The sequence below is a fragment of the Lactuca saligna genome, chromosome 9 (genome assembly GCF_052625555.1).
Source record: "Lactuca saligna cultivar CGN05327 chromosome 9, ASM5262555v1, whole genome shotgun sequence".
Taxonomy (NCBI): domain Eukaryota; kingdom Viridiplantae; phylum Streptophyta; class Magnoliopsida; order Asterales; family Asteraceae; genus Lactuca; species Lactuca saligna.
This window is the reverse complement of record NC_136425.1, coordinates 192247111-192272599: the sequence shown is the minus strand read 5'-3', so window position 1 is coordinate 192272599 and position 25489 is coordinate 192247111. Positions and strand designations below refer to the sequence as shown.

Below are 25489 nucleotides of genomic sequence, written 5' to 3'. Positions count from 1 at the left end.
AAGTACAGACAACTCTATCATACCATCACATATCATACTCGACTAATCCAAGAGATACGGGCTCGTCCCACACTCTAGTACTAACATCTCGTCTACACGGGTCGGCCTTGGTGCCTTAGACCCGTTCCTACTGGAAAGGAAACTCACCTCGAAATAACTGCTGGTCTGTGTGGGAATCGACTGTCTGCTGCAGCCGTTGCTCCGGAAATCCTCCGGCTGTAATTCCCACAACATACTCAATCAATCACTACTAACTGTCCTTTGGGTAAAATGACCATATTACCCCTGATCATGTCATAAGACAAGGTCAGATTCAACTTCCAGTTGACCCGACTCGCCGAGTTGGCTCTCCAACTCGTCGAGTCCATGTCCAAATGACTGACCTGGATTCTGTTTCTACTCGTCGAGTTAGGCGCTGACTCGACGAGTTCTCCATTCAAACTGATGTTCAAGTCCTTCATCCTACTCACCGAGTTGTATGAACAACTTGGCGAGTTCATCTTCATCCGATGAACACTTATGTTGAGACTCGCCGAGTTGTATGAACAACTCGCCGAGTCTGATCTTGATCTAAGGAGATTGCCTTGAACTCGCCGAGTCCCTTTATGGATGAGTTCGGCTTCCAACTCACTGAGTCACACCCCGTGACCCGCTACTCTACTCGACACAATGAAAAGGGGACAAACTCGGAGACTCGCGAGCAGACTCGCCGAGTCAGATGAACAACTCGTTGAGTCGTTACCATGCACTCACTATATACGCGATGTTGCTCGATTCCAGTCCATGCCATTCACAGATCTGGGTTCCTAGAGCATGAATAACATGTAAAGTTTCCAACTTTACGTGTAAATATTCCTTAATGAGAGTTTTAGGGTTCAAAATGCACCAAAAGAGTAGATCTAGGGTGTATAAGCAACATGGGTCCATAAAGGCAGTGGATCCAAGCTCCTGGAGCTCGATTCCACCTAGATCTAGAGGCTAATCAGCCTAAAACGAACCCTCCACATACACAATCTTGGAAAATGGGTCAATAAGGACTTTAATGGGGCCATAAGCATGAAAACATGGGGAAAACAAGCCATACCTTAGTGAACACTATGAGATAGGTCAAGGGTGCTTGACCTCCTCTTCTTCTTCTTGATCTCCTTTCCTACTCACTCCAAGCTTCAAGAGGACACACCAAATGGATTCAAATCCACAAAAACGAGGATTAGAACGAGGTGTAGGGCTCTAAGGGTGAATGGGGGCTGGATTGGGGTGGAAAGAGTGATTAAATAGGGTGCAAACCCTTGAAACTTAGGGTTTCATCCAACAGCGGTGACTCGCCGAGTCCAGGATATGGACTCGCCGAGTCGCCAACTTAAACGTGTCCCGGGTCCCGTCTCTACTCGGCGAGTCGGACCTATGACTCGCCGAGTCCAAGGCTAAAAATGGAAAATACTCAAATAAGATTTACGTACCAGGAACCAGGTGCTACATTAATGTTTATCATAGTATCGATGGAGCGTGTGTGGTTAACCGGCACATCGATTGAGGGGTAAACATTTAAGGGTACCAAGTAATTTGCATGGTTACTTCACACCTTGTTTTGTGATCCTCGGCATCCCAGTCACAAAACCTGAAGGGCGCACTCGAGATTGAAACATGCCATTGAACAGTTCAATGAATCTCAAAAGATCTAGGAGTTTCAAATCCAATTAAAACCTAATCATACATTTCGTTTATCTTGGTGGAAATTGGTGAATCGTCATTCACCTACCTTCAAATATTTTATAGCTTGGATTACGGCATCCCTCTTCTAAGTTATAAAATAATTTGTTGGGTCCTATCCTTAATATTTCATATTGGGTGTCATATTAAGGACTTAAGATCAACTATCAAGAATATCTCCCAAAAAGATGTCTGGTTTAGACATTTATGATCTTCCCAAATCTCTTGAAACAAGCTTTCTTAAATGAAGATGATGTCCTTTGGAAATCATACTTCCTTAACCTCCTCCAATTATTCTCCCTAACCCACAAGTTCAAGGTCACTCAAGCCCTATCTGCAAGGCAAGGTCCAGGTGTGATCATATCTTGGAGATGTAGTCACATATTGACAAGCTGGGAGAGTTGGGTGTCAAAGTCTTGAGAAAGTTGGTGGTTCAACTACTTTCTAAGTCACATAATGAGTTCTTTTGGAACACCTATGAAACAGACTATGACAAGACCCTTAATGATCTTATCTATTTGCTAAGATCAACTTCCTAAAACTTTATGGACACTGACAATGATGACATTGGATATCTAGTAAAGCTCTCTCTTCCCTGTGGAAAGAGATCGGCCATAGTCAACTCGGTTGACCAAATGGTAAAGAGAAAGGCAAAGTTTGAGATAGTCCCATGTACCATTATCAAAGGGTCCATATGTTTATATTGCCAAAGGAAGGGTCATTAGTTGCGAAGCTGCCAAATTTACCTAAGGATGTTAAAGTCGATAAGTTTGACTCTACTTCAGGTAAAGTCCACTATCTAACTCTGCTAAGTTTCTATTATGAGATTCTTGATACATGATGTGACTCGGTCACATGGTGATGTCTTAAGAATCAAAGAAAAGTGAAGAAACTTAAAGAAAGAATATGCTAAATCTAATCGCGTAGATGGATTTCTATCGCATAGTTTGAAGATTGGATTCTTGAGCTACTTCTTAGGAGTTATGAGATATTTCTTAGGAATAGATAACCACAAGTTTTCATATGGATTGTAAGGATAAGCTTTTCCGCAAAGTTTTAAAATAAAAGAAAAAATTTTATTTTATTTATTTTAAAATATCCTTACAATGGCATTTGAGGAAAAAATTGTTGCTTATAAAGATTTCATTAAGAGCAAGAATGGAAATATGAAATTGATTCTTTCATTTGTGGTAATGTCTAACTTTACCAAATAAGGAAAGACTCTCATCACCTAAGTTTCAATTGGACCGGAACTTGGAATCATGCAAGTTGTATAGCATGATGAATGAGAACTTTCAAGTATTGGAAAATTAAGACTAACTACTTGTTCACATGGATGTGTGAGTCAAGTAACGGACTAAGGGATCGAGTACACATTCTTGTGCACTGGTCAAGTCCACCACAAAAAGATCGATAAGATTATTCGTCATGATTTACTTAAGTTCAGTAAATATGGTTATACTTACAAGCTTAAGGGTAACTCTGAGACATTGGAAAAGGTTCCAATGTAAGGCAGAGCGAATAAGAAGAATCAACTTAGGCAGAAGGATAAAAGTTTCTCAAATCTGAAAAGATGGGAGAGTACTTTAGTATCAGTTTTGTGATCATCTTAATGATTAAGAAACCATAGCACAATTAGTTCTCTAAGGAAATCTTAGTGCATTCTTATGACTAAGAAGAGGAATCTTGAATTGTTGAAATGGTTAAATCAAGAAGATGAGACATACTTCATTCCAATACAAGTCTTAGAGTCATACTCCAAGATTGTAATTTGAGTGACATGTCTTAAAGAAGGTTTAAAAACACTTATCAAATGTAAGATTAAAAGTTTTCTACTCTTGTACATTCGAAATTGGTAAGTTGTGAAGTTTTGGATAAAACAAAGACCAACTAAGGCCAATTGTATGAAGTGTTTGTCTTGATTAGAATCCACACTATCTCTTGGATGTTTGACAAGGGAGTCTTATAGGTCAAGAGGACAGTGGGAGTCTTAAAGGTCTTGAAAGTCTCAAGAACTAATCAAGAATAAAACCTGAAGTTCTTCACTAGCACACGACTTGAGGTTTATAACCTATCATGTTGACATATTCTGTGCCCATTCCAGTTAAAGTTGGCTTTGCATATGAGTTCTTAGAGTTCTCAATTGGTTGCGCAACAACTTGGAAGCAATGACAGGCCCTTGAGCTGCCAGGTGGCAAGAAATCAAGATTGATTTCAGTCCATATGAGTTTGGATTTGTCACTATCCTTGTCTTGTGACTATGGTTTGACAACTCACATGGATAAGAACACATACACCATTAAATCTAAGTGTTATAAGATTTCTATCCGATTCATGAATATGATGGTGAGGAAACACTTTCACTAAGTAGATTTTAGCTAGATAGAAATTGTGATATTTGCATTCTCAAAGTCGTTAGTGGAGCATGTGTGGTTAACCGGCACACTAACATGGAATTGTGAGAAGTGGCAAAGGTCTAAACAATCAAGACTATGATTACGGCATCCTTTTTCATAGTTCTTAAAATTGTTTAGACACACCTGTGAGCTATCTAAGATAAGGTGTATGATTATGATAAAGTTTTATCAAAGCAATATAGTATCAGAAATCTCAACTTTGGTAAGAAAATCAATAAAGTATTGATTTCTAGAAGTCCAGCCAATTTCTGGATACATATCAAAGCTAGTGGGATCATAAGTGTTATGCTAATAATCATCATGTTAGTCGGAGCATGATAATTATGATAAGTATTTCAAGTTAGCAATGTTAATTATAATAAACAAAAGGTTTCAATTGGAAAAAAGGTTGTTTTGCTATTAAGGGAGAGGATATTATACTTCATCTCAAATCTATAAGCTTAGATTGAGGTTTTAATCGTATTTAGTCAAGAATATATATGAATTTCATGTTGGAATGGCTCAACATAAGGAAATTCTATATATGGGTCCATTATTTGCATTCTAAAATTTGATTATGATTACGGCATCCCTTTTCATAATCTGAATTATGAGAACTTGGAAAATTAAAATGGAAATATTATAGCAAAAGATTGGTTTAGTCTTTATGTGAGACATCATGAATCGTGTTCCATATGCTTCAGATATAGGATCGATTACATGTGCTATATTTATCCTTTATAAAATTTTCCAAATGTCTAGGGCGTTAAGAAGGGAAAAGGTCTGGAATTGGATATGACTAAAATGATTAAGCAATTGTTGAGGACAATCTAAGGTTTACCAAGGATTGGTTGCTCAAGGACAATTGAAAGTATAGTGTTGACTTTGGAAGGACCATATTGACATAGTCTGAAAAGAGGAAACTCTTGTTCGGAAGTGATAGTCAAAATGGAATCTGGAAATGTTTCAAAGTTAGAAATTATTTAATCTGTGTAAGATTAGGAAACTTAATGCAAGAAGGATGTTTCCAAGGAGTTGATCTCTTTTGGAATACTATGTAATGATTGTTGCCAAGTCTGGTTGAATTTGTGCATAATCATTACAAGAGGATCAATGCATATAAGTTTAGAATCTAACAGATTTCAGTAAATCGCATGAATTTGGAATTCATGCATTTCCAGTAAGGATTTGGGACTGTGAAAAGAGGATCATTTGAGATATGTTCAATAGATCTAGTTCACAAAGTAAAGATCATAGACAAACATAGTATGCATACTTGGTGTATGGCATGACTAGTGTTTAGAAAACATAGTGTACATGCTTGGAGCATGGGACAACTATTGTTTTAAATTCAAGAATAAAGTTGATAGCTGAAACAGTATACAATGAATAATGTGTAATCATATGGTGATAAATAAAAGGTGTTTTATTTATGTTCATAGGTTTTGATACCATATTGGATTCAATTATTATTGTGTTTCATTTTGCATGTTTTGACTTCCAGAATAAACTAGGTTATTCTTCCGGAATGACTAAGTTATTCAAACCATCCACAGTCGGTCATATGTTGCAAGTAGATATGAATCAAGACTGTTATGGGTTGGCTTGTAGAGGTCTAAGATGTTGGACAAAGGGCTACAGCTCATAAGTTCTGAGTATTGGATTCAACCCATGCTCATTGGAATCACTTCATGGATTTTATCACGAGTGATCATGGGACGATAATATCTTATATTCTTCAAACCTAGAGATATGAGTTGTTACTATGAGTTGGTTGTACATTGATTGCACGAAAACGCATTCGGTAACTCGGTGTTATAAAACGTGCCTTTGTGTATGATTCAACAAGTAGTAGAACAAGCCATATGAGTCGAAGTTTATCCATTCCTTTTACCTTCGGGATAAAAGCGATATATGTGGGCCCCTCGATGATTTGGCGATGGCACATGTGAGTGCTTGGCCAAGCCAGGACTGATTTGATTTGTTTAATCAGTCAGTCATCATGAATCGGAAATCGGGAAACAACAAATGGACAGAGAGAATGACTATAATCCATGTCTCAGTCCATATGATATCTAGAATGGAAGAATATATGATCCCTTATCTAATGGACAAGTTCGTTGACAAGATCAAAGTTCGACAGCGGCTTTAAGAGCTATGATTGCCAGTTAGGTTTTGAATTCATACTCAATAATAGTTTTAGACTTATCCAAGTGGGAGACTGTTGGATTAATGTCTAAGTCCATAACTATATTTGGTATGTACTTGACCCGACCCGGCATGGTCCATTTGGGTTGCACTCCACCAACACGATTTATATGGATAGTGTTTTAAGAATAGTATATTTATGATTAATATTAATGTATTATAAGTTCTAATATATTAATATGGAATCATATTATTTAATTAGTATTGATCAAGAATTAATTTAGAATTAATTAAGTGATCAAAATGAACTAATTAAATATGGACTCTTATATATGGAATGGGCCAAGTTCATTTAGGTTGGGCTAAGCTCTCATGGATAGTCCATGGACTGTTGAACCCATGGATCATATGAAATGAAAGGTCATGGGTTTAACCCTAGTATCCATACTATATAAAGATGTCATTGGTTGGTGAAATTTGCACTAGTGTGGTACACAAAGAAGGGCTAGCCGATTTCACTAGAGAGAACCAAGTATCCATATTATCTAAAGTTTTCCAAGGTGTTTTGGTGATTTGTGATTCCACTTGAGGCTTCCACACTATTGGGGCTAAGCTCTTAAAGCTTGAAGACATCAAGCTACATCAAAAGGTATGTCATCTAACAAGTACTTTGTAGTATAAGAACTTCATAATATGCTAGTTAGGATTAAAGCCTTGGAAAGTTCTTATTTGCATGTATAATAGAGAAAACATAGATCCAAGGTTTATAGGGTTGCATGTACACCATAGGAGTGTTAGAATGCTCATAACCCAACATAAACTCCATAGAGAGGCCATACACTCCTTAGATGCAACCCTTAGCACTCCTAGCACTTGAAGCAAAGTGTTTTCATGCATTAGAGTGTCTTTACTTACTTAATTAGTGGTTAAATGTCTAATTAGATACAATTATGTATCACTACATGTTACATAGGATCCGCGTGTGTGTTCAAGTCCTCGTTTGGCACCTAGCATCCTACCCAGCAATCCCATCCACTCCACTCAATGCAGGTTAACCTTTCAAATGTTTTTAAATGATTTTATGGGGGGGGGGGGGGAATACAAGTTGAATCCAACAAGTTATAGTATCAATCACATGTGATTTGTAACTTGCAATCAAAAAGGATTTCTATACTTTTAACCACTTTGCCATCAAAACTGCTTTAAATGTTTATCAAACTCATTTTCCGTGTTAAATTGTTATAAAACTATTTCCAAACTCTTTTTAAACTTCTTATGTTCCCAAACTATATCTACACCAATATATTTATATAAGTAAGACTTGAAGGACTAAGGACTGATAGCTCGCCTTATTTCCTGTTCTTGTTTGATTGTGGGCTTAGGGTATATTGTTATCTGTCCGATTGTCATTGAATTCTTAGTTATATATTGTATATATTTGTGTTGGATATGAACGTCTTCACTCAGTTCAATACCTTTGTGTATCAAAGACAGGCTACAACATGCTATTTAACTATAATAGGTATAGTTAAGGTTTACCGCTCTTTACTACCATTACTATGATACTTACCATAGTTAGTACTATTATGAGTCTCTACATGTTAAGTACTATATAAGAAGAATACTATATACTATACAAGAGAACACTAAATACATGATACCGAGAAGTACACTATAAACTAATACAAGAGAATATACTAAAACAGAATGTGACACACTTCACTGCGCCTTCGCCATGTAATCATAGTCTCCTGGAGGGAGAGCGGGCACTACGTGTATATATCTATACAGGACAAACACTCTCACATCCCGACTGCTAGCTATAGTCCGAGCCAACTAGGCCCAGGGATGACAAAATGTTACCACACTACGTGTGATCTGGAGGGTCATTAGATACTCGATCGCCTATCCGCATGGTTACATATAAGTGTTGGATAAGGTGTCTAAGTCCATAACTATTTCTGGTATGTACTTGACCCGACCCGGCATGGTCCATTTGGGTTGCATGGCACCATGCAATTGGATAAACTAAATGAGAGAAATAACGCTTGGAGATTATTAATATATTATAAGTTCTAATATATTAATAATATTATTTGATTAGTTTGATCAAGAATTAATTTAGAATTAATTAAGTGATCAAAAGATAACTAATTAAATATATGGGTTGATTAAGTAAATCATCCATATCTTGTATAGTGGGCTAAAAGGTTCCATGGATCATCAAGTTGGGTTCCACCCATAGGATGCTCCATGGATGCTCCATGGGAGTTACAAACCCATGGGTCATGGAAATCAACTTTGCATGACAAATTAGACAAACATAGATCCAAGGTTATTAGGGTTGCATGTACACTTAGGAAGTGTTAGAATGCTCAAAACCCATCAGTGGTATCAGAGCCTAGGCTTGTTTGTTCTTATTTGTTCTTAAAAGTTGAAAACAGAATCGAAAATTTGCTGTCTGCGATCGGACTCGCCGAGTCCATAGGGGGGACTCGCCGAGTCCATGTGTATCTTCAACCAACTCGGCGAGTCATGTTCATACACTCGGCGAGTAGGGTCGAATGAGTGCAGAATTTCGATTCAGTTGCTGGAAAATGAATTAGAAACATTACCCTAAACTGTTTTAGTAAATGTAAACTTGTTTTTGGTGGTGTAATGTTTTGCTAACTCATTCACAACAACTAGTTATCAAAATTACAAAGTTTTATGTAATTTTTGATTATGTTCATATTCATGTTCTTGTTCTTATGATGTTTTAGATGATCATAGGAATTATTTGTAACCTATTTGGTAGTTTAATTCTTGATCATAATGTGTTTTAATGGAGTCCATAACTTATCCTTAAGTTATGGAAAACCAAGAGTCACACTTGAGTTAAAACCATTAAGAAAACACAAGAGTTATAAAAATGAAGAGTCTTCATTTTATGACTCTATTAAACTCATAAGTTACAAGAAATGAAAAGTTTTGAAAGTTACAAAACTTGCCCTCAAGTTTTGGAACAAGTAAAGTTAAGTTAAAACTTTAGTTCCAACCCCTAGAATTTTAAAAGTTAAAATTCAACCCTTATACTTATATTATGATGATTTAATAATTATATATATATATGTATAAGAATAAAGTCGTCTTACCGCTAGTACGCCTCATTCACGAAGCTGGTCTATAAGGTGGGTATAAGGTTGTTGCCTATAAAATGGTGACTTAATGGGTGAATATTCTCACCCACCGCTTGCTTGACTGGTGGAGGGTCGTTAGCCGAACGGGTAAGACAAGGACTTATAAATTCTCATTCAAAGTATGATGAATATATAAAGTAACTAAACGTTTTATTAAATTCCCAATCTTAGTTACTTTAGGAAAAATGTGAATAAGGTGCTAATCCATGAAATTACACTTTACACTTTGTCTGAGTCGTTGGTGGAGCGTGTGTGGTTAACCGGCACACTAACTTGGACTTAACAAGGTAGGTAAAGGGTGACTTAAGGTTTATTATAGTATCGGTGGAGCGTGTGTGGTTTACCGGCACATCGATTGAGTGATAAACTTTAAGGGTACCAAGTGATTTGCATGGTTACTTCACACCTCGTTTTGTGATCCTCGGCATCCCAGTCACAAAACCTGGAGGGCACTCCCGAGATCGAAACATGCCTTTGAAAAGTTCATTGGATCTCAAAGAATCTAGGAATTTCTAAAACCAATAAAAACTAAATATTTAATATTTCGGTTTTCGTGGTGGAAATTGGTGAATCGTCATTCACCTACCTTTCAAATATGGTATAGCTTAGATTACGGCATACCTCTTCTAAGTTATATTATATTGTGATTGGATCCTAGCCTTAATATTACATTTGGGTGTTTTATTAAGGACTCTCTTAAATCTAAACTAAACTTGTTCTTCTTTTCAGATGTCTTCAACTAATGCTTCTGGCTCGAATCCTAATGGCTCCTTTACTCTTATGAGTCTGTGTGGGAAAGTCACCTTTGATGGATCCAACTTCAATAAGTGGATCAGAAACATCAGGATGATTACTCGCTACGAGGACAAAGAATATGTCCTTGACAAGGAGCTTAAGGAAATTGACGAGTCCACTGCAACTCCCCAGGAGATCGCTGACTTTCATACTCATGAAAGAGATGCAACCAAGGTGGCTTGCATCATGTTAGCCACCATGACAGCTGAACTCCAAAAGTCTTACGAAGACTTCTACCCTTATGAAATGCACCAAGATTTGATGGAAAGATACCATCAAAGTGCACGACAAGAGAGGTACGAAGTCATCTGCTCCATGATAACAACCATGATGAAGGACGGAGAGTCCGTCACGAGCCACATGCAGAAAATGCAAAGGTATGTGGATCGGTTGCTGAAGCTCAATGTGAACTTCCCTGAGGAGCGTGCAATAGATATCATTTTGCACTCCTTACCATCGTGCTATGATCAATTCCGCATGACATATCACATGAACAAGGAAGAAGTCACTCTCAGCAAACTTCAGGGACTTCTCAAGACCGCAGAAACAGGTCTTAAGGGGAAGTCGGTTGCTATCACTCCTACTCCAGAAACAAATCCGGTCTTGGCAATCGGGCAGAGTCGAGGGAGGAAGAGAAAGAGATCTTCAAAGGGTACCAAGGCTCGGACCCTTGATGGCTCTTCTTCAAGTGGAACCAAGAAAGGTTTCATTACTCCTTCTTCTGACCCAAAAGAGGCTGAATGCTTCTATTGCCACGAAAAAGCTCATTGGAAGCGGAACTGCCCAAAGTACCAGCAAGATGTAAAGGATGGGAAAGTCAAACCCAACCATGCAGGTATTTACACTATCATTTCTAATAACTCATCCCATTCGAAATCTTGGGTCCTTGATACAGGTTGCGGAATTCATATTTGTTGTGACTTGCAGGGACTAGGAAGAAGTGAGAATGTGGAGCAAGGAAGAATAAACTTAATCATGGGGAATAGGAAAGTTACACCTGTCACCAAGATTGGAGTTTATACTTTATCGCTAAGTAGTGGGTTAAATTTAGATTTGAATAAGTGTTGTTATTCGCCAGAAATGGCAAGAAATATTATTTCCTTTCATGCATTGTACAAACAAGGTTTCACCTTTTCATTTGATAATGAAGTTGGTTCGATTAATGCTTTCTTTAATAATGTACTTTATTTTAAAGCATTACCTTGTGATGGTGTGTATGAAGCTGTATCTATTGTAGATAACTTAGGAAATAATGTTTTGTGTATTGATTCTACTAATAATAATAACTTGGATAAAGCATCGTTATGGCATTGTCGTCTTGGACATATAAGCAAGAAACGCATAGGCCAACTCCAAAAGGATGGAGTCTTGGAGTCGTTTGACCTAAAGTCAAATGATAGTTGCGAATCATGCTTACTTGGAAAAATGACAAAGTCACCCTTCACAGGCTCATGTGAAAGGGGTGAAGGTTTGTTGGACCTTATACACACGGATGTGTGTGGACCATTCAAACATGCCACAAGAGATGCTAATCGTTATTATTTGACTTTTACCGATGATTACAGTAGATATGGATATGTCTACTTAATCAAGCATAAGTCAGAGACTTTCGAGAAGTTTAAGGAATTTAAACAGGAAGTCGAGAATCAATTGGGCAGGAACATTAAGATGCTTCGATCCGATCGAGGTGGTGAGTATCTTAGTTCAGAGTTCCTCGACTATCTAAAGGAATGTGGGATTGTCTCACAATTGACACCTCCCAGGACACCGCAGTTGAATGGTGTGGCTGAGAGGCGTAATCGAACCTTGTTGGACATGGTTCGTTCCATGATGAGTCGAGCTTCGCTACCAATATCATTCTGGGGGTATGCCTTAGAGACTGCCGCCCATATCCTTAATCTAGTCCCTACAAAGAAAGTTGCCAAAACTCCTCACGAGATGTGGACTGGTAAAGTACCTAAACTAGACCACATCAAGATTTGGGGCTGCGAGGCTTTCGTGAGACGCGAGACTCATGATAAGCTCGAACCCCGAAGCGAGAGGTGTATTTTCATCGGCTACCCACATCATTCCTTTGGTTACCTCTTCTACAGACCTAGTGACAATGTGGTCTTTGTAGCAAGAAGAGGAGTCTTTCGAGAAAGAGAGTTTATAAGCCAAGGAGACAGAGGGAGGCAAGTTGATCTTGAAGAAATTCAAGAGTCAAGTGGTGAAGGAACTTCAAACTCTAGCCCTCAACTTGAGGAGGAAACTCCTGTTGAACCAATTGACGAATCTGTACCTCTGAGACGTTCCATGAGAGTTAGGAGTGCACCTGAGCATTACTATGGATTCCATATTACTGCAGAAGGTGAGACACTTATTAGTGATGAGACACTAGTAAGTCAGGATGACCCTAACAGCTACGAGGAAGCCATGGCAGGCCCCGAGTCTGCTAAATGGAAAGAGGCTATGGATAGCGAGATACAATCTATGTATGACAATCAAGTTTGGAACTTGGTTGAGAATGTACCAGGTCGAAAGACTGTAGGGTGCAAATGGGTCTTCAAGAAGAAGACCGACATGGATGGTAAAGTACACACTTATAAGGCTAGACTGGTTGCAAAGGGCTTCTCTCAAATTCCTGGAGTGGACTATGATGAGACCTTTTCTCCGGTAGCCAAGATTAAGTCTATTCGGGTTCTGTTAGCCATAGCCGCATTTCATGACTATGAAATTTGGCAAATGGATGTCAAAACCGCTTTCCTTAATGGGAAGTTGGCTGAAGATATTTACATGAGTCAGCCAGAGGGTTTTGTCAGTAACAAGTACCCTAATAGAGTGTGTAAGCTTGAGAAATCCATTTATGGATTAAAGCAAGCACCTCGCAGATGGAATCTTTGCTTTGATGAAAAGGTCAAGGAATTTGGCTTTTCTAGGAGTGAAGATGAATCTTGTGTATATGTCAAGGCTAGTGGGAGTATAGTTAGCTTTTTGGTATTGTATGTGGATGACATACTACTCATAGGAAACGACATTCCAACCTTGCAGGAAGTAAAGTCCTGGCTTGGAAAGTGTTTCGCTATGAAGGACCTTGGTGAAGCTGCCTATATTCTGGGGATAAGGATTTTGAGAGATCGGAGTAAAAGACTAATTGGACTTAGTCAAAGTACCTACTTGGAGAAGATTCTGAAGAGATTCAGAATGCAAAACTCCAAGAAAGGAGAGTTGCCCATCCAGAGTAGCGCCAAGCTGAGTAAGACACAAAGCCCTAGCACTGAGGCTGAGATAGCAGAAATGAGTCGATTACCTTATGCTTCGGCTGTAGGTTCGATCATGTATGCTATGACGTGTACTCGACCTGATGTAGCCTTTGCCTTGAGCATGGTTAGCAGGTTTCAGGGGAACCCTGGCAAGGCACACTGGATTGCGGTAAAGAATATTCTCAAGTACCTACGAAGGACTAAGGACTGGGTCCTTACCCTCGGTGGGAGTGATGACTTGAGAGTTGTAGGGTATAGTGATGCTAGCTTCCAGACTGATAGGGATAACTTTCGCTCTCAGTCGGGCTGGATCTTTACCCTAAATGGAGGAGCAATTTCTTGGAAGAGTTCCAAGCAAGAGACAGTGGCAGATTCTACTTGTGAATCAGAGTATATTGCAGCTAGCGAAGCGGCAAAGGAGGCGTTATGGCTGAGGAACTTCATTGGAGACCTTGGAGTTGTACCAGCTATTAAAGAGCCGATGGAAATTTTCTGTGATAGTGAAAGTGCTGTTGCCTTAGCCAAGGAACCAAGGGATCACGGGAGATCCAGACACATCGACAGAAAATACCATTTCATCAGACATCGGATCGAAGAAGGACTCCTCGTGGCAAAGAGGGTATCATCGGATGAGAACCCAGCAGATCCCCTCACGAAGGGACTGACTCGGGTTAAGCATCTCCAGCATGCTCGGAGCATAGGGCTGAAGGATGATATTAGATTTAGTAGTTAGATAATCTTGAAATTTGTAAAGTGTAATTGACATTTGATGATGAATAAAAGTGTTTTATTTATGAGTAAAGTGTTGCTATCTCTTGTCGATCGTTTACTATATTTCTTTTGCATGTTTTGACTTCCAGAATAATTTTGTTTGGTTTAACATATTATTCAAACCTCCACAGTCGGTCATATGTCGGAAGTAGGTATGAATCAAGACTGTCATGTTTGATTGTAGAGGTCTGGGACAAGGCTACAACAATCATGAGTGCTCATAAGTTCTGAGCATTGGACACAACCCACGCTCACTGGAATCACTTCATGGAATTCTATCTCGAGTGATCGTGAGACGGTAATATCATATAAGTCTTTAGACCTAGAGATATGATTTGTTACTTACGAGTTGGTTATGCATTGATTGTACGAAAAACGCATTGGTAACTCGATGTTATAAAATCGTGCTCTTATGTGTAATTCAATAAGTAGTAGAACAAACATATGAGTCGAAGTTTATCTGTTCCTTCTTGGATTAGAAGCTGATATCTGGGCCCCTCGATGATTTTGTTTTGACCTATGTACCGGGCCCGGTCAGAACTAGATTGATGTGTTCAATAAAGTTCTTTGTCAAACAAATCGGAAATCGGGAAACAAATGTTGGACAATAAGTAAGACATTGTTCCATGTATTTGTCCGACTGATATCTAGAACAGAGGATTATATGATCACTTATCTTAAATGGCGTACCATCATCTTCTCAAGTTTCGAGAAACCTTGTAAAGAGCTACGATTGCCGATCGGTTCCTGAAGTCATACTTGCAGTAATAGTTACTAGACTTATCCAAGTGGGAGACTGTTGGATAAGGTGTCTAAGTCCATAACTATTTCTGGTATGTACTTGACCCGACCCGGCATGGTCCATTTGGGTTGCATGGCACCATGCAATTGGATAAACTAAATGAGAGAAATAACGCTTGGAGATTATTAATATATTATAAGTTCTAATATATTAATAATATTATTTGATTAGTTTGATCAAGAATTAATTTAGAATTAATTAAGTGATCAAAAGATAACTAATTAAATATATGGGTTGATTAAGTAAATCATCCATATCTTGTATAGTGGACTAAAAGGTTCCATGGATCATCAAGTTGGGTTCCACCCATAGGATGCTCCATGGATGCTCCATGGGAGTTACAAACCCATGGGTCATGGAAATCAACTTTGCATGACAAATTAGACAAACATAGATCCAAGGTTATTAGGGTTGCATGTACACTTAGGAAGTGTTAGAATGCTCAAAACCCATCAATAAGTTCACATTCGGATCCCTAAAATAACAAATTAAGAAATAAAGGTAAAACGGACTCCTAGCGGTGTATTATATACTTATCACTACCTAGAGTCTACAGTTTATTTTTCCACTCAGCCGGCAGTACACTGCTGGAATAAAACATTATCTTCCCAATTACTTTACATGAATGAAGTCCGAAACTATATTTTTAATACTGAGAGTCTCATTGAGAAAACTTTTACACACTCAAAGGATCGAACCTACAAATAATCAAGTCTTGGCAGAAGACTACTTTTACTAGAAAATATAGGATTTTCTAGAGATTCATACTATTTTCAAACTTGATAACAACTTTTATATTACACGATTGAAAACACTTTTATACAAGCAATGACACTAAATGCTTATGAACTCACCAGCTTTATGCTGATACTCGTTTTCAAAATAACTTGTATTCTCAGGTCATCGGTAGATAGGTACAGATGCAGCTTTTGAGAAGACGGAGCACATACAAGACTCCTCTTTATTTTTATTATACTTTTTGGTGTCTAACAAACTATACAGAACACGTTTGTATTACAATTACTATATTAATGCAATGGATGTTGTTGCTTGTTTTTACTATTATGCATTGTTATGATACTGTACATGACGTCCTCCACCCCGGAACGTTTTCCGCCGTTCTCGGTTTTGGGGTGTGACATTACACACCCTCTCCGTCATCCTTATACCACCTACATCACCAAGAACCGGTTAACTATCATGCCATTCCATTGCACCCTCATCATACTAACATCAAGAACTACCCTTATACCCACCGTAACCAGCAACCACCAACAAACCATACACTACCTTCAATACCGCCACTACCATCTTCTTACCCACCCATTTCATCCGAAATCACCATCCTTAGAAAAATAAAAGACAAATTAACCCTTACCCTAGAATACTCGGTTAGGCGGTTACCACATGGAAAATTAAGAACAAATAGAAAGTTAGATTGTATTTTTTTTAACAGATTCGTTAGTTCATTGGTATTTTTTTTATCAGGGTAAACTTCACTGGTATTTTTTGTAGGGATTTGAAACTTAATTACCTTTACGTCATTTTCTCAAAAATCAACTATAATTTCTATAAAGTAGATTTTTTTTAAATAAATAAATCATAAATCATCCCTAATAAATGAAAATAAATTTGTCATTTGTCAATCTTTCATGAGTTTTGACACATGTCATTTTGTGGTATTTTTGAAATAAATATTATCCACTTATCACTTTCTGGTTAATTTCGATTTTTAAAATTAAAGTCGTATACTTATATATGTAAAGTATTAAATATAATATATATATATGATATTAAATTGCAATGAATACGTTTCTTCCTTTCTTATTTTAATGTTTTATGTTAAAAAATATTTAGTGTTTACAATTTAATTTTTTTTTTAAATTAACCTATGTAATATACGGGTCTCACACCTAGTTGTAGAATAAACCTTAGTTTAACCTACCTGACATGTTGAAAGGGACCTGGTACTAACAATAACAAATACAGACAACAACCAAACAAACAAACTTCGAACAATAATCAAAACGGACGAACGACGAACAATACCAAGCGATGAACAGTGTTGAGTTGATGAACAGTGAAACAACGAACAAAAAACATGTCGCGATTTCATCGGTCACACCGCGAAGAACCTTTTCAATTGTAAATCTTGTTGTAATTTCACTAGTCACACCACGAAGAACCCTTTCGGTCATAAATCTTGACGCGATTAAACCAATCACACCTCAGTTTTTAATGAGATGCAACTCTGAGAATCGATCAAATCAGAATAAGATGAACGAAAATAACAGCGACAATCAAAACCTCAAAATCAATAAAATCAAAGCAAAGGGAATACATAAACAAATCAGAAAATCATACCGAAAATCTATCTCCAGAATGCCACAACCTCACACACAAGTCGCCCCAAACAATCACAAAACGAATGATTGAAATAACGTTAATATCATGTAAACTAGTAAGAATTTAAAGAGAAAAAAGGCTAAAGTTTATTATTGAAAGAGAACTGTGTATTACAAATAATGTAATAAGACTATAAATAAGAAATCTATTTAGAGGTAACCTACCTAAAGGACTAAACAAAAGATCCAACATATTTTTATTGTGCTAACAATACTATACTATAAAACAAGCATTTTCCTTTTTATGTCGTGCATTTGAAACCTCGTACTTTTTCAACCTTCAAAATATATATATATATATATATATATATATATATATATATATATATATATATATATATATATATATATTATTAAATATAAAATATTATTATATTGCAAACATTTTGAATTATCAATATAATATATTATTTTGTTAATTCAAATATGATGTTAAATTCAAAACCTAAATCAAAATATCAAATAAATTTAAAAATATTTAAGGATTATTTTTTAAAATAGCTACAAAGCACCGCACAACATGTGATGTTTCACCGCACCATCATGATAACATCTCACATCATCGTGATCTGCGGTGGAGATAAATTTACCAACCTTATAGACAAAAAGAGAATTCATAATATAATTTTTCTAGAATTGGTCAACCACAAACATCAAATACTATCCCGATCACATCTCATAAACAAACTAAGATCTACTTTCAACTCTAATGTGTTCGGACCACGTTGCATAGCTTGGCCCATCTTATATTTTTATTATGTTTATATAATTCCATAATTTCCATTTAACGAGAGAGGATCAGTATGGAAAATATTCTACTATCAATGCCATCCAAACATACAGGATCATTATGGAGAATATTTTACTATCAATACCCATCCAAACATACAGGTGTTCATACAAAATTCACAGTTCAATGAAATTAAAGAGTTCAAGAAAAAAAAAATTAACTTATGAGTTTTGCTGAAAACAATCATATAGTTACCAACTCTAAAAGGCCTAACGTGAAATTTTAGTTAATATCATCATGAATTACTTACTGCTTGTGTGAAGCTCCTTCCAGAAGAGGTTGAGTTCAATTTGTGTCTAGAACAACATGACCATGATTAGGTCATTATTCTTACATAAATGTAAGGATATAGGAAATACACAATTGCCAAGATATGAAAAAGAAGAAACTATGGACCAATCATCACCATAGGTATCAATTCAACAATGGCAAAGCAAACTTCATTATTACAATCAGTTCATTTCCAATCATAAGTTAGAGAACCTAAATGACTTTAAACTCAATTCCCTGCACCATAAGCCCTCTAATCCTCGAGAAAGACTTAAGGTTGAGATAAAGATCCATTTTGTGAGTAGTAGTATAAGGGGCTTGACATTCCCCTACTTGTACTTCCATCCAACCATCGTTCCTTCGTTGTGGAACACCTTTCATTTTAGTTCTCTTTAATAGGTTTTGGGTGTTATTGTCATTAACCTTTCGTCTAATAATCGGGGTTTCAGGCAAAAACAAAAGGATATGCTGTGGATCATACTTTGCACTCTTTCTGATCCAACCATGATCACTCACTTCCACAACTTGCCCAACATTAGAGTTCTTTGTTTGTATCTTGTAAACAAGATAACATGCATATCCTGTATAGGGTGACAATATTTTGGAAGTGCAGGTTATCGAAAAGGTTTTTTGAGTACAAAAAGCCACTTCTTTAAATCTGCAAAAAAAGATTGTGTTTAGGAAAGATAACCTTGTTAACAATCAAATTTGAGCTACAAGACGCCTATATATGTTACACGTGACATGGCTCGTAGCTACAAGAAAACTAGGTGAAAGATAGAGAAAGAACCTTGATTCAGGTAAAGACCTCCAACTCCACTCTGATTTTCGCAAAACCATTCTTGCTGGTAACATATGACATTTCTTCCCATTTTTGGCAAGGGAGAACCACTGTGAACCATAATTGTGTGAGTATTTAGATTGACATACTATACTGGAGTTCATCCCTTTGAAGCGGTAGAACCATGTTCAGTGTTAGACTGTTAGTGTATCTCATATACTGTCCAATAAGTACTTTTTTTGAGAAACAATCTTGGACATCACATGTATCTTACAAACAACTACGTATATATGAGAAAAGATAGGAAATGTACCTCGTCACCATTATTGATTAGGATCCCTTTGCAAAGAATGGAGTAGAGTTCCTTCTTTGTTGTCCATTGCACATGACTATCTTTTGCCAGCCTGATTATGTCTTTATAATCACATGGTAATTTTTGTTCCCAATATGTGTCTGGCATATCCACCTCCTCATCCTCTTGTTTCTCTACCTATAATATAAAATACACATTACATTTTGATATACTACAAAAACTCGTATTCTTCAAATAACTAACTTCTTCTATTTGATACCATCAATCTAACTCACGCTAAGAATGTTTGAAACACAAAGAAAAAAACAGAATATTTGTGGGCTTACTACTCTCTCAATGGGATGAAACTCGATGCCTTCTACTCTCAATTCATGTTGCTGGCAATCAAACGTGATATTAAGATCAGCACTTCTCTTGACGCTAGTAAACTGATACAATGTAGTCATGAGCCTTCCACCTTCTCTCTTATATGCTAAGTATGAAGTCGAATAGTATATCTCCTCGGCCAATTTATAATTGAGGAATAAAAGTAGGTCCGTACTTTTGTGGTCAATAATATCGAACACAAGGTTTACTGCGTATGTGACATGTGGTGACAAAAGTCGTGGTTTGACGTGCATTTTGAATCTCCAAACAGATGGTGCACTGTAGTTTGCTGGAAATATGCGGGAAGATGAATAGCTGGGAGATGGAGGGAGAATAGGAATCAAACATTCTGCTGCAGATATCATTTCGCAATGTTCACCATTCTTGTTTAACGAAAACCACTGTCCATTAAAAAACCTCAAGTTAGGACATGAATACACTGATCAAACATTTATGAGATCTCATCTAGTAGAGAGTTGTTTGTGGCCCAATGCATAAATCTAGTCAAAATGTGTTTCTAATCATATGAAAAACATTTTACAAATCACGAATTACAATTTACCATTTATAAAATAAATGAAAATAAGAAATAAAAAAACGGCATGGCTAATTACCGTTTTTCCGTCGTTAACCAACATCCCTATGTAGAGAAGCATCCGTAGTTCCTCTTTGGATTCATAGACCTGAGGAGCTACTGAAGTTTTAATCATCTCTTCAAAGTCCACTGGTCCTTCTGTCTTCTGAATATGAAGTGCTACCTCAAGTTCTTCCACAACAGTAGACATCTTTGGTCGTTCTTCACGAGATTTCTGCAGACACCGATAAGCAATGTCTGAAAATTTTTCCAAGGAACTCAGATTCATCTGTACCTTCATATCTTCAAAGATAATCTGATCTAGTTTCTTCTCTTCATAGTTTTTTTTCCACATTGGCCACAAGCTCAAAAAATGACCATTGTTATATTCAAAGCATAGTCTCCCACACAACACTTCGAATAAGACCATTCCAAAAGAGTATACATCTGATTCTTTTGTTAGGAAATACGTCTCCATATAAAGTGGATCTATGTACCCATACGTACCTACAACATTGGTGGCAAGAAAGCTGTGCTTCTGATTAGTAGATGCTATTCTCGACAATCCCATGTCAGAAATTTTAGCATTCCAACTCTCATCCAGTAGAATATTGGAGCTTTTTATATCTCGATGAATGACTCTTTGAGGTTCTTCCCCATTGGGATCATGAAGGTAGCACAGCCCTTTTGCGGCCGTGAGGCATATTTTGAGGCGTTTCCACCAGGTGAGACTGGTGGAACTTAAGTGGCGATCCAGACTTCCGTGAAATGCATGCTCATACACAAGGATCTTCTCATCATCTTCATCACAGAATCCCAGGAGAGAGATGAGATTTTCATGTGTGTAACGGGAAAGAGTCAGGATCTCTTTCAAGAACTCGGGGTTTCCTTGTCCATGCTTACGATCTAAACGTTTAAAAGCAACCTTAGAGTGAGAGAGTACTCCTTTGTACACCTTCCCAAATCCACCTTTTCCAATCACCTTGTTGTCATCAAAGTTGTTGGTAGCTGATTTTATCTCTTCCAGTTGGATTTTAAGATGTTGGGTCTCTTCCAGAAAGGCCTCCATTATACCATTATTTGTTGATCAAATCGAAATGGTACTGGAAGCAATTGCAAGTGCAGCAGTACTTGGAAGGAGATTCATGTAGATCTAATCTACTGAAATTATGAAATTTGGGTGGGGTGCTAGCTAGCCTTTTACATTTTTTTTTGGGTGGGGTGGGTCATGGGCTCATGGCTAGGATGATGAGGAGGCGGCTTCCATGAAAATGTGTGGAAGCAAAATTCCAATTGAAATGTTGGAAGCAATAGGCACCACAGAAGGCATCCATGAAATTCAGTGGGTTAGGTGAGGTATCCTAATCACACATATATATATATATATATATATATATATATATATATATATATATATATATATATATATATATATATATATATATATATATATATATATATATATATATATATATAATATAACTGGAAAAATGTCATTTTAACCCTATAACTTTTTTATTTGTTTTAAAATTTTATTTTAGGGGAACTAACTCGACTATCACCCGTTCAAAAATTTCTTTAACCTTATATTAGCGGCATGCCACGTAGGATAGATGCTGATGAGTTGAACCTGAACGCTTAGTAAAGGGTATTGTAGCACCCTTTGTCATCAGATTCACCTATTCAAGCAATCAACTCGACGAGGGTGATCAAATCACCTATTCAAGAAAGAGAAAACACTCCCAATCTCAGGTAATCACACCAACCAATTCAACACAAGTAAACCCTCTTTTCAAATGATCAATTCTCCTTGCTCATACGTTTACATACAGTCTTCATAACCTCCATGATTCTCCTTCTCGAAATCCTCTCAAGATTGCCCCTGAAATCAGCTTTTAGGTTCAAATGTGTTTGCAATCAATGGCGAGCCCTAATTTCCCAACCTACATTTTCCCGTTTCTACTTCTCACGTCTGCTCACCGAGACCGCATCGTCATCTCAAAGATGTTCTTGAGTATTTCGTCTCGAAGCTTACAATTTCTCAAAATTCTGTCTTTTTCTCTCTACTTTCGAAGAACAACAACAGTCTGATCAATTCAAAATCTTAGGTTTCAACAATGGTTTGATTCTATGTTTTTTATTTGGATCTCTGGTTTACTATGTTTGCGATTTAGTAACCAAGCAATGGATTACTTTACCTGGAGGAAGAGACAAATCCCCAAATCGCCACCATAGAAAACTGACAGCCGGAACTGGAGATATCGCCTGAGCAATATGCGTCGCCGGAGAAGGGAGCTCTGCCGGAGAATTGGGTGACGTCGGATAAGAGGGTAGTTTCTTCTTCGACTTAGGTGTGTTTGCTTGGTTTTAGGTCCTTTAAAAAAAAAAAATTGAGTTTTTATACATGCAAAATGAACTTTTTAGAAAAGTTAAAGGAAATTGAGAAATTATGTCTTTTTGTAACTTTTTTAAAAACGACTTTTGGACCGTGAAAACTAAGTCTTAACACCCCTTAAATCTAAAGTTGGACTAGATAGTCTATAAAGTCAACGGATCTACTCATCCACCGATTCTACTCTTTTATCTTATGTACACCTTAAAAAATTTGGAATGGACTTCTTAAATCAGAAAAAAGTTGGCATACCCAGGAATATATATATATATATATATATATATATATATATATATATATATATATATATATATATATATATAACATTCATTCATTCGAAAAAATTTGTTGGGTTAAAATGCATTTTTATCTTATTTATGGTTGTAAGGTTGTTCGGAGTGGGTACGCTAAATGGAGTCGCTACAATTGTTAATGGAATCGGAACATCGCCTCCTATTGCTCGCTAAGGGGCTCACTATGAGGGTCTCGTTTGGAGCTTGATTAGATGAGAGAGAAAGATTTGGTAGAAGCTACTTGGGGGAGAGGAGCGTGACCGGATTGCATTGACCAAAACCGAAACTTCTTCATTTAAATAAGACAAACTTTATAAACGGTCCCTGTAGTGTCACAAAATCTGAAGTTTCGTCCCTAACTTTAAAAAACCTCACGGATAGTCCTTGTGGTTTCAAAACTTTTAAGGTTTAATTCTTATGGCTAACTCCGTCAGTATTTGTCCGTTAGGTAAAGGGCACTTTCATCATTTCACTACTTAGGGACCATTTATGAGGTTTTTCTATTATTTTTTAAAAGAAAAAATAAAATTTAATCTCTCTCTCTCTCTCTCTCTCTCCTAGACCTAAATAAAACCCTCCTTTCTTTCAGCCAAACAGCCGCTCCACTCCTTTTTTTCCCTGTATCACTTCCCCATCTCCGTAATTCCTAATTTCTCCTAATTTACACTTACAAAGCTTCTATTTTTGCCACCCAAAATGTCGAAGGAAATAGCGAGAACCACCAGGCTAAGTTACATTACCCACACCCAAAATGAGTCTAAATCTCTTTTCCTCAAAGGCCCTAAGCCTGATGATACTCGGCCTTCGGGTCAACACCCCCACATAGGAAATGATTCGGTATAGGGCGTTATAACTCTCCCCTACTTAAATTGGATTTTGTCCTCGAAATCACTCCTTATCACCCACCTGGGAACCAAACACGTCGCCCTACACCATAACTGTGAACACCACTGATCCTTTTACTAACGAACCAACGTTGTTGTTGAATCCGAAGCCTAAACTTCCGTGATCTCCACGCAGGTTGACCCAAATATAGAGCCTTCAACATGACTGGATCTCCTCAACCCAATATACCATCACATTAACCATGACTTGTTGATGAAAACATCTAATACATCAATACCATGACAACTCCTAATGTGATCCTCATCCATTAACCGCTACAAAGAAGCACACACAACGCCAACATGATCTAGAACTTCCTAGTTATAAAACCGAACTTCTAGCGAGAACCACAGGGTTAGGGTCTCTCAACTACAATCACCAACCCATATCAAACAATCTGCCTCTCGAGATCGGGAACCCATCAGATCTAAACTTCAAACACATATTCTAGAACTGACATTCAAACATTCATTAAATCCTCCCCTTGCCTTTGAGTATGATCACTACCAAACACTCGGAAAAGGACTCAAATATACCAATCATGAATTTTCCACCAATTCCAAATCCATCATATTAACCAAAAGCCTTTAATGAACACTTGACTCCCTAACACGCCATTTCCAACCACTGCTCCTATGAGCAAAGATAAGAAATCCAAGAATATTCATATTTGCCTCCAATCCTTATCAACTCAGGTGTACCCCCACCTGGAAAATCACTTGTTACATTCACCAAGAACTTTATGATTCGAGACTCCATAACCGATACCCAATCTTGATAATCGAACCCCTAATAACAACTTGCAAACAAACGAGATTTATAATGCAAACATTCCACAGAGACTTTCCGATGCATGAATGATACTCCTAACAACCCTTAACTGCTCCCTTTATCCAAACCAGGTGATTTGTGAGTCTCCCGACATCCATCAACGTGTCAACACATAAAGTACCACAAGTAGAAGAAATAAACAATTGTGACATCCCCAATTTCACGGCCAGAAAAGACCGATTTGTTTATGCTTTGTTTTTAAAATCAGAGTAATCTTTTAAAGAAAACAGTTGCGGAATTTGTTCCCAAAACAAAATATGATAAAAATTATCAAAGCATTTCTTTAAAGAAATGTATTTTCATTATATAACAAAATCTTGGGATGTCATGTTCAATACAGACCAAAAGCGTAAACAAAACAAAATAGACCTTACAACAGTTATTCATAACTACTGGCCTATAATCCAAAATCTCTCGTCAAGTCCACCAACTTATACTCTTGTGCCATTATCTGTAATGCAAAGAAAACTGAGTGGGTCAGGCTTGGGAGTCTGGTGATCATATAGGGTTTTCAACCCACAATAATATAATTATTATATTTAATTA

At 37.2% G+C, this 25489-nt stretch overlaps 1 protein-coding gene across 1 annotated transcript; it reads right to left on the bottom strand.

The window, feature by feature from the left end:
* Nucleotides 1-18612: 18612 nt before the first annotated feature.
* On the bottom strand, nt 18613-21867 carry LOC145015589 (uncharacterized). Its single transcript, XM_078974061.1, has 5 exons — nt 20583-21867; nt 19929-20369; nt 19603-19779; nt 19299-19399; nt 18613-19166 (listed from the first exon to the last, which is right to left on the bottom strand). Exons 1-5 carry the CDS (start codon nt 21609-21611, stop codon nt 18722-18724), a joined length of 2193 nt encoding a protein of 730 aa, XP_078830187.1. The 5' UTR covers nt 21612-21867; the 3' UTR covers nt 18613-18721.
* Between the last annotated feature and the right edge of the window lie 3622 nt (nt 21868-25489).

Coding starts and splice junctions, on each gene's coding strand:
- LOC145015589 (XM_078974061.1), bottom strand. CDS start 21,611: ATGGAGGCCTTTCTGGAAGAGACCCAACATCTTAAAATCCAACTGGAA. Junction 20,370..20,582: donor TGGTTAACGACGGAAAAACG/GTAATTAGCCAT, acceptor TTTAATGGACAG/TGGTTTTCGTTAAACAAGAA. Junction 19,400..19,602: donor TAATCAATAATGGTGACGAG/GTACATTTCCTA, acceptor TATGGTTCACAG/TGGTTCTCCCTTGCCAAAAA.